The following is a 13,880-nucleotide window of genomic DNA, read 5'->3' as shown; positions in this document are numbered from 1 at the left end:
CCACAGCTGGATACTGGAATGCCTAGAATTGTACAAGATCAATGGGACCCTAAGAGCCTTCATCAGGAACTCAATGGGGATGTGGCGTACAACACTAGAGGCCAACTCCAAGCCCATAGCACAAGTCACCATCAAGTGCGGGATCTACCAAGGAGATGCTCTGTCCCCACTGCTGTTCTGCATAGGCCTGAACCCCCTCAGTGAGATCATTAACAAGGCTGGCTACGGATACCGACTAAGGAACGGAGCAGTTGTCAGCCACCTCCTGTACATGGATGACATCAAGCTGTATGCCAAGAGTGAACGAGACATCGATTCACTGATCCACACTACCAGGCTATACAGCAATGACATTGGAATGTCGTTCGGACTGGAGAAGTGTAGCCGGATGGTAACAAAGAGAGGGAAGGTAGTCAGAACTGAGGGGATTGAACTACCAGAAGGCAACATTGCAGACATAGAGGACAGTTACAAGTACCTGGGGATCCCACAGGCGAATGGGAACCATGAAGAGGCCGCTAGAAAAGCTGCAACCACCAAGTACCTGCAGAGGGTCAGGCAAGTCCTGAGGAGTCAGCTGAATGGTAAGAACAAGATCCGGGCCATCAACACGTACGCCCTGCCCGTGATCAGGTACCCTGCTGGGGTAATAGGCTGGCCAAAGGAGGAGATAGAAGCCACTGACATCAAGACAAGAAAGCTCCTTACCATGCATGGAGGGTTTCACCCCAAGTCCAGCACCCTGAGGCTGTACGCTAAGCGGAAGGAAGGGGGCCGGGGACTGGTGAGTGTCAGCACCACAGTCCAGGATGAGACAAGGAACATCCAAGAATACATTGGGAAGATGGCCCCAACTGACCGAGTGCTCAGTGAATACCTCAGGCAGCAGAAACCCAAGAAAGAGGAGGGAGACGAGGAACCATCATGGAAGGACAGGCCCCTGCATGGTATGTACCACCGGCAGATAGAGGAGGTGGCTGATATCCAGAAATCCTACCAGTGGCTGGACAAAGCTGGACTGAAAGACAGCACAGAGGCACTAATCATGGCAGCACAAGAACAAGCTCTGAGCACAAGATCCATAGAGGCTGGGGTCTATCACACCAGGCAAGACCCCAGGTGCAGGCTGTGTAAAGATGCCCCAGAGACAATCCAGCACATAACAGCAGGGTGCAAGATGCTAGCAGGCAAGGCATACATGGAACGCCATAACCAAGTGGCCGGCATAGTGTACAGGAACATCTGTGCTGAGTACAACCTGGAAGTCCCGAGGTCAAAATGGGAGATGCCCCCAAGGGTGGTGGAGAATGACCGAGCTACGATCCTGTGGGACTTCCAGATACAGACGGACAAAATGGTGGTGGCTAACCAACCGGACATAGTGGTGGTAGACAAACAGAAGAAGGCGGCCGTAGTGATCGATGTAGCGGTACTGAATGACAGCAATATCAGGAAGAAGGAACACGAGAAGCTGGAGAAATACCAAGGGCTCAGAGAAGAGCTCGAGAGGATGTGGAGGGTGAAGGTAACGGTGGTCCCCGTGGTAATCGGAGCACTAGGTGCGGTGACTCCCAATCTAGGCGAGTGGCTCCAGCAGATCCCGGGAACAACATCGGAGATCTCTGTCCAGAAGAGCGCAGTCCTGGGAACAGCTAAGATACTGCGCAGGACCCTCAAGCTCCCAGGCCTCTGGTAGAGGACCCGAGCTTGAAGGATAAACCGCCCGCAGGGAAAGAAGCGAGAAGAATATATATATATATATATATATATATATAGAGAGAGAGAGATATGGATAGATAGATATATCTCATAATAATCTGACAATACTATAATATTGGCCATATTATATTTACATTACCACATTGAGATGATTTTAGTCTCATGAACAACATTAGCTAATTGTTATTTACTAACGAATCTTAAATGACTGTTCAGCACAGAAATAAAGCCCAACAATCATGTTTTACAGTCCCGTGGTCTCAGCCTCAGATACTCAACTAATCAAAGTGATGTCATGACAAAAATTAATGACCAAAAAAACCATTTTTTTCTCCTTCATTTATGTCAAACAAAGCTGTATGAAACGTTTCTCGTGGTTAGTATCGTGGTTGCTAGGCAACCTGAACAGCGCGACAAAGACTAGACCGTCCCATTTCACAAGCCTCTCACTTCCGCACTTCTCGTACTTATAGTACGCACCGTACGTAGTACGCGTAGTGCGCGTACTTCAAGCGTGCAGACCCTGAATTGGGACACAGCCGTTGAGGAGGTAATTTAGCCATTTAAATCAGCTTTCTTGGATCAAGGACACATCTAAAACCGGCAGGACACCGGCCCTGGAGGCCTGGATTCGACACCTGTGCCTAAAAAAGAATGGGCTGCAATATTGGGGGCCCTGGGTTGCTGACCCAGTGCTTTGTGTTTAATTATAATTTTAAATCATTGTTATTCATGGTTTTAGTTCTTTTGAGGTTATTTTTGTTTTTCTAGTTTCAGTCAATGTGCCTTACCAGTATCCGTGTTACTACTCTGTGCTGTTTCTCCTGTCCCATGGTTCATCCCTCTGTTTAGTATCAAGTCTGTACGTCTGTGCCTGTCGTCCTGTTTTATTTTGGTAGTCTGTGTGTAACACACCCCAAGCAAGAGGGCGGCTGACAGATTATGTCTGGTTCTGAAAAAAACAGATAAATTATGAGATGGACGACAGGTAGTGTGTTTCCTCTCTCGCTTCTGCCAGATCTTTATTTAAACACATTCATGTGTTCACAACAGGTTGCAAAAACTTCTTAACATCTCTGTCTCACATTCCCAAAGCCCAAAATCAGAATAAACTAAAATAGTATAATAATAGTATAAACAAAAATCTAAACAGTCATCTCTGTTGTTTATTACTAAGAGCTATAAATCACACTTTTTTTCACACATCGTTTGATAAAGCAAACATTCCAGTATTGTACCATATACTAATGGCGTATCTGTGTAGTGGAAATCTCCACATCAACATTGCAGAGCGATCAGAATTATTATAGGTTATTACACTAACTTTAGACAATAACAGTGACAACATATCAAACTGTCTCTGCGAACACATTAACTCAAATATACAGGAGCCGTGGTGTACTTTTGTTACAAGAGGGTGCCTTAAGTTTAGAAAACAACAAAGCTAACAGCTACTCTAGGATGTGGCGAGCTAAGCTAGCTCCTACTCTCGATCGTAACACATTTCAATGAGCAAAACAGACGAATACAGATCCCAGCAAAACAAACTGCTGGTCAGGTTTTACCCTTATTTGGCATGTAAATTATGTGGACCACATGTGTGGCCTTATTACTTACCAGAGGTGGGACCAAGTCATTGTTTTGCAAGTCTCAAGTAAGTCTCAAGTCTTTATCCTCAAGTCTCAAGTCAAGTCTCAAGTAATGTCAGGCAAGTCAGAGTCGAGTCTCAAGTCACTGGTGTAAAAGTCCGAGTCAAGTCACAAGTCTGAAACTTTGAATTTCAAGTCCTTTCGAGTCTTTAAAAAAAAAATGAAAAAAGCATGTTGCAGTTATGCTAAATGTAAATATTAGACCATGTAATTTTTTAATCTGTGTTTTTCTCAACACATGACAAAATAGTGAACTTAGAAAATATACACAAATTGTGAAATTGCACCTCTTTAAAATGCAGCTCAATTAAACCTAGCTCCAAGAATAGTTTTCACCGACAGTTCTGAGATAAGCTGCATGTTATTCTTGGATGCGGTTGTAGGACCGGCTTTAAAATCGCATGACAAAAATATCATACATATTAAAAAAAACTGTATCACCAACGTAGCCTGGACAACATTTGCTAGTTAGATGAAGTCAGCTATCTCATCTTAGCATATTTATATGCATATTTATAATTATACGGTTCTTGGAGTGAGTGCACACACTCATGAAGTTTAGTAACTTCAGGTCACTGCAACAAGCCCAGGTACAGTTTACCGACGGATGGGTACAGGACCTTGAAATGCACCGTGTAGAACGAAAGACCATCGTACGTATCATAAGTTTACCAGTCTCACAAAGTGTCGTCATAAATACACATTCGTTAACCGTTTATTAATAGGACCTTTGAGCTCAATGGTAATTAATTAGTAGTGGAAATAATTTCTGGTACGCATTACAGAAATGTAGCAGTGACAATAATATTGTATGCTGTAATCGTACTGGGCAATTAGTGATACAAAACAACTGTTTTATCCTGTGAATAAAAGTATGTTTTTGTCAATGTACCATAATAACAGAAGCGAAACACAATATTGTGTCAGGACAATTCACTATTTATGCACAATAAATAAAGGAGCATAGCGCGACAATTTCTGTTCAGCGCCAGACTTGCTTGTAACCTATATCACCAATTATGTTATGAAAATGACGCATTAACTACTACAGCAGACTGACCTTTGTGGAAATGCTTGGAGCAGACTAACCTGTGAGCTGGAGTGTTCTGGGACGTTATATTTGGTCTTTGAATGGCTGCGATCCAGGCCATCCGTCGCCTCTTTGTTACTTCGGAAACATGGCTCGAACAATTTCTCTTCAACGACGTAATCTGATAACAACCGATTTCTTTACCTGTCGGCTTCCCGTGGCTGTCATGTGACCGGCTATTGCAGTTAATAATACAACAGCTTCTTGACATTTTTTGTGTTTCTTTTTATCGCTGTATAACTGATTTCAATTAAAAGCCTGCGTGCGCTAGTACCTCTTGCCACGAGTTCCCAGAATCCTTTGTGGTTCTACCCCAGAATGACATCACATTTTCAATCTCTATATAATATGCATGTTACATTTTATATTTGGGGTGAAATATCAAGTCTTTTTAAGTAAACCGGTTCAAGTCCAATTCAAGTCCCAGGTCATTGGTGTAAAAGTCCAAGTCAGGTCACAAGTCTTACAACATTTTTTCAAGTCAAGTCTAAAGTCATAAAATTAATGACTCGAGTCTGACTCGAGTCCAAGTCATGTGACTCGAGTCCACACCTCTGGTTTATCATGTGTCTGTGGCTAACAAAGCTTTAGCATACAGTGAGCCTTTGTGTAAGTCACTCTACACAGTGAATCACACAGCCACACCTGTGTGACCTCTGCTCCATCCTACCTGCCTACGCATACTGTTTATTAAAAATAATAATAATTAGCCATTGCAGGTGATACAAAAAGTTGTACTGTGACATAAAGACAAAAGTAAGAGCTTCATTTAGTTTCACTGGAGTCAATACAGTACACACAGACAGCTTTCAGAAAGGCACGTTTTTTGTGAGGTAAACTTCACATTTAACGCTTTGCAACTTCAAACCCCCTCTATCTGGAATCCTGAAAACCAAACTTAAATAAATATTTACACTAAAAAAGAGTGGTAGTTTTCACATCTGAGTAAGTAGTACTATGTACTTAATGAATCTTTACTTATATGCTGTATACCACATATTTGGACTGTAATTAGTGATTACAAGACATTATTTAAATATCGTAAATGCAGTTAATGTACTGAATGTACCGTCCACTACTGAATCTGCACACCAGAGAAAGTAAAATAACCACATCATCAGCAAAGGTTACTAAAGGTCAATTACATTGGTAGTTGCCTCAAAGCACTTTATATTGCAAGGTAACGACCCTACAATAATACAGAGAAATCCCCAACAATCACACAAGCCCCTTTGATCAAGTACTTGCAACAGTGGGAGGGAAAAACTCCCATTTAACAGGAAGAAACCTGCGGCAGGACCAGGCTCAGAGGGTGCAGCCATCTGGTCTGACCAGTTGGGAGCGAGGGGAGGAAGATAGGACATTGGACACAATGTGTAGGAGAGCCAGCGATTCAAAATGCCTAATGATAGGGAGTGAAAAGAGGTGAATGAGCTTTGTCAAAATGACAAGTTTTAAGGCAAATCTTAAAAGTAGAGAAGGTGTCTGTCTTCTGAATCCAAACTGAGAGCTGGTTCCATAGAAGAGGGGCCTGAAAGCTGAAGATTCTTCCATCCATTCTGCATTTAAACATCCTAGGAGGTACCTACAAGTGCTCTGCTGTTTATCTTTTGTACAATGCTCAGTGACCGCCAGCTAACCTACTGCTTCTGCATAAAGAGAGACTGATATGTACAATATGTGTTCTGCACAGCCTCCCCTAGCACTGCACCCTAAACCACCTACCCTGTTTCTCCTCCCACAGCTGAGCTGAGCCAAGAACCACATCCCGTACCCACAAACTGGCTTTTTATTAACAGAGATTTCGCACGTTTGTACCGAAAAAAGAAACAAAGATAGAGGAAACAAACAGTCATGCATTAGCTTTGGAAAGCTGCTGGGTATAGGAGTTATTGTTCCTGTGTATTCACAGTACAATACAGAATTGACCACACTACCAAATTGTGCAAACTCAAAGTTAAGACACGTTAAAACATGATTCACTTTCCAGCAGACCAACCACACCCATTCTGGATAGATACCAATTAAAATACTCATTTAAAGGTCTACTTAATCCGCAGCTAGCTGTACCATGAACGTTTTCTTTAACATGTCTTTATTTATTTTTTATACCTACGATAAAGATAATGGCAATCCCACAAAAGTACTACTGATTCGTCACTTCTCTGGGAAATATTGTCACCATTCCCAGAAAGCCCCTCTGACATCAGGGTGTGAACAGGATAAAGGTTTAAAGTTCGTGGAGGTTGTTTAAACTCTTTTTCATTCTCAATGAAATGAGCATAATTAAGAAATATATTTAGATTTCTCCTTCTTCTTCTGGCCACAAGCAATTTAAAGCCATTTCATCATTCTACATGTCTTGATAGTAATATAACAGTAAAACAGGGAAACTTAACCTTTTACTTGTTGTCATTGAATATAATTTACAAGTACCCACACTTACTGGTTTAAGCTACAAATTTATACTTGTATTTCATTTTAATGTGCTTTCTATCTTACATTCCCACACATTTACACACTGATTAACACATCAAGAGTAACTCAAGGTTCAATATCTTTCCCAAGGATACTTTGGTACACAGACTGGAACAGCCACAGATTGGAGCATCAACCTCCAGATTAGTAAATGACTTGTTTTGGCTGTAGCATTATAGTTTGCCCTTATTTTATAAAATACTCTCTTGTGCTGCCAGTTCACCTAGTCCATATTTGTGATTAGTAACACCTTCCCTCTCACATGAATGTGCTCATAACTGGAATGGGTAAGCCTGACTTTATGACCACCAGCTCGTGATTGCTTAGCCTGAATGATGTAAGCGTACAAGTGAAAAAAGATAAGGAAAAGATATTGTGAAATATCCTGGATAGTGGTAAGAGCCATGGGTCCTACTCACATTCTTCCCATATTAGCTAGTTGAAATTAAGCTTCATTAAGCATGAATGTTTTTCCCCAATCGGGACAAAAGACTGGTTATTGCGTCCTGTCTGATTCCCAGTGTTTCTATGATGCAGAGGGAGATTTTCAAGGATAATTCTGATACTAAAATATTGTGAAATAACATTGTATTCTCCACCAAGCTGAAAATCTACCTCGCAGTGTATATAAGACTAAACCAGGGGTGTCAGACTCTTTTTACATCGTTGGCCATATACAGCCCACTTTGATCTTAGTGGGCCAGACCAGTAAAAGTGTCCTTTCTGTTACTGTACAGAAGTTTATTTCCACATTTAATCCTGGCGATATCCTAATATAAGAAAAAGGTGCAATTAAATCTGTATGTTGTTTTGTACTTGACAAAGAAATGCTGCAGCACTAAATGAAAGAAATCTGCATGATTCGTTGGTTTTAAATTGTAAGAAATAAATGTGTAAAACTGCAGAAAAAGTTCTGGTAGCTCATTGTCCAGACTGCCCTGTGAGTTTTTTCTTCTTTTACCTATAGTTGCAATAATCACGCAGTAATTTCTATAATAGAAAGAAAAACAGAAACTTCGTCCAATGGGCCTGATTGGATTGTTTGTTTGCCTGATTCTGGTTTAGACCATAGTTTGAAGACATTACACAGATTTACATTAAAAAAAGTGAACTCTGCTTTGTCAGCAAGAGTTACGCTAGTTGCCACTCAGGTAGATCGGTGGGGTTTTGTCTTGGTAAGCTCACCACGTAATCTTTGAACAGTATAAAAAAAACCCATATATTAAATAAACACACGTGAAAAACGTGGATGGGAGTTTTGTGTGGTGCCGACAGCACAGTGTGGTGTTCTACAGGTTGTACAAACACGTCCACAGCTCTGTCCAACTGCATTTTTGTTTCTTCCTCAGTATAATACCGTGTTTTGTCACCGTCAGTGACTTATCGCCCATTCACGCGTTCCACCCACCCACACTGAAGCCTGTCCTGTCACACCACGCTGTGCGCTCTGTATAAATGAGCAGCGGTCAGCCTGCGGATCCCCTCACCGTTTCTAGGATATTTTGGGGACATTTTGCCTTCCTTTACGTTTTGCTTTCACTTTCCCTGTTTTTGTGCGAGCAAACCGTACTTCAGCCGCAGGAACATCCGGTAATGTAAAAACAACTTCTGCTTTCGTAACAACGCACATCGAGCGACGAGCTGTATTTGAGATGCGTATTTACGCCTGCTAAAGTTGACGTGTGACGGTTTAAATCCCGGTAACTTGCCTTATACTTTTATCCCGTGTTTTACATTCAGCTGCTTTTTGAATTTGCTCTATGTTTCTGTAGTGACGGTTTAGGGTGTTTAAAATGTAAAGGTTCATATGCATTGCGGATTGTGTTACATGACAAAATGCGTATAGTGCATTATTTATTTTTAGTTTTGTTGCACTTTACAGGAAAACCGTACGTCGTCAGCCATGTCCGCCGTCAGCAGCTCAAACACAGTCTTTGCCTTGGAGCTGTTCCGCACTCTGAGCCAGGCAAACTCTGCCGGGAACATCTTTATCTCTCCTCTGAGCATCAGCTCAGCCCTGGCCATGGTCTACCTGGGAGCTAAAGGAGACACTGCAGCTCAGATGGCTCAGGTCAGCTCACTGTCACTTGTTCCCTGCACTGCATTTTTGCACAACTTTTAGTAGTCCTAAATAAAGTAGTGATACATTATGAGAGTTTAAAAAAAAAAAAAAAAATATATATATATATATATATATATATAGCTTGTGACTTTTGCACTTAGTCTATCAGTATTGGCCCAAATACCCGCCTAACCATAAACTGAAAGGTGTGTCCTGGGAGAGGCACTGAAACAGCATCTGGACTTTGACCTCAATAAACGCCTCTCAACAAGATATCTATTGTTTGCTTAAAAAACAGAACACTGTAAAAGAAAAACTAGCAGGTGAACATTAATTTCAGTTTAAAAAAACAGTTTGGTTTTGACAGCTTTAATCCATAGTTATAAATCCTCGCTTGTCCTTTACATAGAATAATGACTTTTATACTGGGAGAGTTTCATCTAATACAGTTTAATCTCCAGTGTGACAGGCAGCAGGCTAATGAATGAATGATATTAGTATCAGTTTCACAATTTGGATTAGAAACCTCAATTTAAAAAAAAACTGCAAAGAAGATGATTAACTTCCAGATAAGACTAATGTGTGTAACAACAGCACAAACAAATCATGGGTTATTTTTAGAGACTCTTTCTGCATTGAAGTACTCCCCGAATAGAATGGAGTACATGGATACAAATCTTGAAAGATTGATGTACATATTTGTGTACGTCAATCACCAAGGGCCATTAGCGTGCTGCCTGCTGTAACCCATAATTTCCTTTGGGATTAATAAAGTATTCTGATTCTGATGTCGCATTAAAATAGATAGAAGCTTCAAAAGTGCCTTACTCAGTGGTTAACCCTCTCAAGGCAGGCGTTGCAGATTTGCAACAGTTAAAAGCTAACAATCTGATTACCCCACATACATATTTTATGAGGGTTTTTTTTACTCAGAAATACCACTGCAGGTATTCTTTTGTGCATTAGCAACAAAAACTTAATTTGAGCCTGAGAGGGTAAAATGGGTCAGTGTTTTTTGTTTATCTATGTTTTTATTTATTTATTTATTTGGCCATAACTGTGGAATGAGAGCAGATCTGCATAAGTTGTGGTTGTGGTACTTCACCATCTAGCTAGCAATACTGGAAAGGAGCAAGCATAAAGGGAGTGATGTTTTTTGAGTGGCAGGTAGTCTTAAAGGCAAGGTTTCTATCAGCTCAATAAATACCAGCAAGCACACAAACTGTTTGTGTGGAGTTTGTCTCACAGTGTGTTGTTACCTAAAGGTCCAGCTGCTGAATTTCACAGAGGGAGAACAGAAAGAGAGCTAGCTGTTTTGTTTTGATGATATTGTGCCGCTAATCAAACTGAGGTAGACGACCTGTGTTATTTAAAGACTACATTACAAGGCTCTGCAGTTTAGTGCAGGATAAACAGGTTAGATTGCAGTACAGCATTAACTGAATTCCTCCTTCATTCCAGTTTTTTACTGTCTAGTATAAAGACAACATAAACAGTGTACTGCCAGTGTAGAGGATGGAAGTCAGCCAGCACAACTTCTGCTGACATGTTGTTGAATTTGGTTGTGTAAATCCACAACGAGCAGTAAACCTCAGGGCAACAGGAGCCCGGATCAGCTGATCACAGCTCGTACATTAAGAAAATCTAAAACTCACAATAGAAATTATTGCGAGTTGATATGTCTGTGAAGGTTCTCAGTCATCCAGGTCATCGTAGTCAAAGGAGCTTGCAAAGAAAAGCGTCTGGACTTCTTTAAGTTACTTGAAGACGTTTCACCTCTCATCTGAGAAGCTTCTTCAGTTCTAAGGTCAACTTAAAGAAGTCCAGACGCTTTTCTTTGCAAGCTCCTTTGACTATTGCGAGTTGAGATTCTTTCCCTCACGCTGAGCTAATGTGACCGATTTTAGGGTTCCCTCATCTTTCTGTATCCCAGTTTTCTCATTCTTCTTTCAAAAGTCTTGTTTCTGTTTTTATTTTGGTTAAATAAAATGTTTTTTCAAGGTGCACCATGTGAACGTTAATTTTTATCACTTGGTTGAAGGCTGAGCGCAGGGTGTCCTTCCAAGACTGCTCCGGCAGAAACTCTTCCAGGAGTGAATAACTCAAGCCGGCAGCGCCACACGACCCCCGCATCACCACTTAGCACAGCACAGACGCTGCAGGTTATTATACCCCGGCCAATCTGTCCCCAGAATTAAGGGATGTGTCAGCTGTGGGTTAACTCCAGCCTTTACTCTATGTGTTTTGCCCTTGTATTTAATTTGCAGCTGCACTATGGGATGTTCATGTATGTCCCCATGCACACAGCTAAGCTCCACCCACTCTGCCTCCAACAATTCCCTGGTTCGAATCAGTGTTTGGTGAACCAGGGTCTGCGTGCAGCCCATGTCCACCAAGGCCTGGTGTATACCCCCTTGACACCTTACTGGTACGCTGTATACCCCTCTCAGATCAAGGAGAGGGTGTGTAGCCACCAGGACCTGTGGAGAAAAAGCAGAGGCAAGCAGGTTAATGCCTCTCGCAGCTCCGTGGCGGTGGGCCATGGTGGTGAAGAACTCCTCCAGCCAATGGGACGCTTCCGCTGTGGCCCAAAAGACCTCCAGGAAGGCATGGGGGCCATCTCCCTTTCCCGTATGGTAGTGGGACACAGCTGGGAGCGGCAGATGTGTCGGCAAATAGCCAGCCCGAGCGACCTGATGCTCGACTATATTCAGATGCTCGTCTGGTCCTACAGCTGTTCCAACTGGCGGTGAAACACTGAAGCATTCTCCCGCTGCATAGCTGCAAGCTAGGCCATTTCCCGGGCCTGCCCCGGCAAAGGTGTTGAACGTTTATAGGTGTTTTTTTGACATGGGTTTTTTTTTTTACCTACTTCGTTCGCGCAGCTTTTCAGATGCCTTCTCCTTTCAGCACTCCACATGGCTTCCTACTCCGGTCCCAGCAACATCCTTAAAAGGAGAGACATGATTTGATGATGGTCAGGTGTGTGAGTCAGCCTCTCCTGACACCACATCCTGAACCCACTGCTCCACCCCTCCCCTGCAGCTAAACCACAAAAATTTAGCTGCAATAAGAATTTTTGGAAACTGGGACAGTGGTCAAGCACATGAATAATAAAGTCTAGCATAACACATCATAATAGCCTCCTATAGACATGAAAAATAAATATTAAATATATTAACAGCATATAACAGTTTCACAATAAGGCTTATTATTAAACCTGATGCTGAAAGAATAAAGTTGTCCAGTTTCTACCTTTGGACCATAAATTGTTACATTAGGGTCGCTCAGGCTCAGTGTCACATCCTTTCAGTCTCTGTCTTCAATGCCACACAGGCCCTCTCATTCAGCTCAGGTGAAGGCGTCCATGCAGACTTCCAGAAACTGAACGCTGACATCAACTCACCATCTGCATCCTACATCCTGAAACTAGCCAACCGTCTTTATGGAGAAAACACTGCCCACTTCCTCCCAGTGAGTGTCCACATCAATGATTCTCTTCATAAAGTTCTTCATTACAAAGACTGGATTAATAAACAGATGTCTGCTCTCTGCAGGACTTCCTTGACGCCACACAGAAGTACTACCAGGCAGACCTGAAGACTGTGGACTTCATCGGAGCTCCAGAGGCGTGCAGAGCAGAGATCAACAGCTGGGTCGAGCAGCAGACAGAAAGTGAGAATGTGCATCTTCCACAGCCTGAACAGCAGGGAATCATTTTAGCATCCTCTGTGGATTATAATGAAATATTGTTGTTTCTGTATTTCCTGTCAGATAAGATAAAAGACCTTCTGAAGCCAGGAACAGTACGCTCAAATACCAGACTGGCTCTGGTCAATGCGATCTACTTCAAGGGCAACTGGAGGAACCCATTTGATGAGGCAAACACCAAAGAGATGCCCTTTAAAGTCAAACAGGTAAAAATTAAATGTAATCCTGTTTTAAGTATGGGGACATACAGTTTAAACAGAGAAAGCAATTTAACTCAAGTAAGATGGATTTCTTGTGTTTGCTGTTTGTCAGAATGAGACCGTACCAGTCCAGATGATGTACCAGATGAAGAAGCTTCCCTACAACTACATTCATGACCATGGTCTGCAGATCCTGGAGTTGCCCTACGTGAATGAGGAGCTCAGCATGTTTGTTCTTCTGCCTGCAGAGTCCTCAGACGGCTCAGACCCTCTGCTGAAGGTAAAGAACTTAGTAATAAATACCTATAAAGAAAAGTCAGCGTTTTGCTTTATTATCAAAGTTTTATGACTATAGAGTAGCTCTCAGGTGATGTTTACAATGTTAAAATTAAACAACAAAGATGCCATAAAATGTATTAACTGTGTTCCAGCTGGAGAAGGAGCTAACACAGGAGAGGCTGAATGAATGGACCGACAGGAAAAACATGGATGTTGATTCAGAAGTTGTCCTTCACCTACCAAAGTTCAAGCTGGAGGAAGACTACGAGCTGAATGATCCTCTGGCTAAACTGGGTATGAAGAACGTGTTCTGTGCAGGAAGCGCTGACCTGTCTGGCATGAACGGTGAAGGGGGGCTCTTCCTGTCTACGGTGGCCCACAAGGCCTTTGTGGAGGTGAACGAGGAGGGCACAGAGGCCGCTGCAGCCACAGCTGGAATGGTAGCATTCTGCATGTTGAGGGAGGAACACTTCAGAGCAGATCACCCCTTCCTCTTCTTTATCAGACACAATAAGACCAAGTCCATCCTGTTCTTTGGCAGATTCTCATCTCCTCAGTAGAGGAAAAGGATGGTTCAAATTAAAATAAAACATCTTAAAAACAGTATAAATGAAGCCTTTATTTTGTGATGTTGCGTTAATTAAGAAATTGTATTTTTGCTTTATTCGTGAATAAAGTTTGATTATTTTACA

The 13,880-nt window shown here is 42.1% G+C and overlaps 2 protein-coding genes across 3 annotated transcripts in view; one reads left to right on the top strand and one right to left on the bottom strand.

Annotated features, from left to right (window-relative positions):
- mylk4b (myosin light chain kinase family, member 4b) overlaps nt 1-2,880 on the bottom strand; it is a 54,127-nt gene extending 51,247 nt beyond the window's left edge. Inside the window, exon 1 of the mRNA XM_085436490.1 lies at nt 2,511-2,880. The gene's annotated coding sequence lies outside the window, so the exon portion shown is untranslated. The remainder of the gene's footprint in view (nt 1-2,510) is intronic.
- A 5,460-nt stretch (nt 2,881-8,340) lies between these two features.
- LOC146689068 (leukocyte elastase inhibitor-like) lies at nt 8,341-13,880 on the top strand. Of its 2 annotated transcripts, none has more exons than XM_085437502.1 (7): nt 8,341-8,526; nt 8,819-9,007; nt 12,335-12,472; nt 12,556-12,673; nt 12,773-12,915; nt 13,022-13,189; nt 13,341-13,880. In XM_085437502.1, the coding sequence occupies exons 1-7, from the start codon at nt 8,392-8,394 to the stop codon at nt 13,746-13,748; spliced, it is 1,299 nt and encodes a 432-aa protein (XP_085293628.1). In that variant the 5' UTR covers nt 8,341-8,391; the 3' UTR covers nt 13,749-13,880. The 2 variants fall into 2 exon arrangements, with proteins under 2 accessions (XP_085293628.1, XP_085293629.1); XM_085437503.1 differs by lacking the exon at nt 8,341-8,526 and adding an exon at nt 8,538-8,636.

The sequence above is a fragment of the Copadichromis virginalis genome, linkage group LG17, assembly GCF_057382275.1.
Source record: "Copadichromis virginalis isolate Kocher_CV1m ecotype Utaka linkage group LG17, C_Virginalis_male_GT1.1, whole genome shotgun sequence".
Lineage (NCBI taxonomy): Eukaryota > Metazoa > Chordata > Actinopteri > Cichliformes > Cichlidae > Copadichromis > Copadichromis virginalis.
The sequence above is the reverse complement of the archived record's forward strand: the minus strand, read 5'-3'. Positions and strand labels throughout refer to the sequence as shown.

Coding starts and splice junctions, on each gene's coding strand:
- LOC146689068 (XM_085437502.1), top strand. CDS start 8,392: ATGAGCAGCGGTCAGCCTGCGGATCCCCTCACCGTTTCTAGGATATTT. Junction 9,008..12,334: donor CTGCAGCTCAGATGGCTCAG/GTCAGCTCACTG, acceptor AATGCCACACAG/GCCCTCTCATTCAGCTCAGG. Junction 12,916..13,021: donor TGCCCTTTAAAGTCAAACAG/GTAAAAATTAAA, acceptor GCTGTTTGTCAG/AATGAGACCGTACCAGTCCA.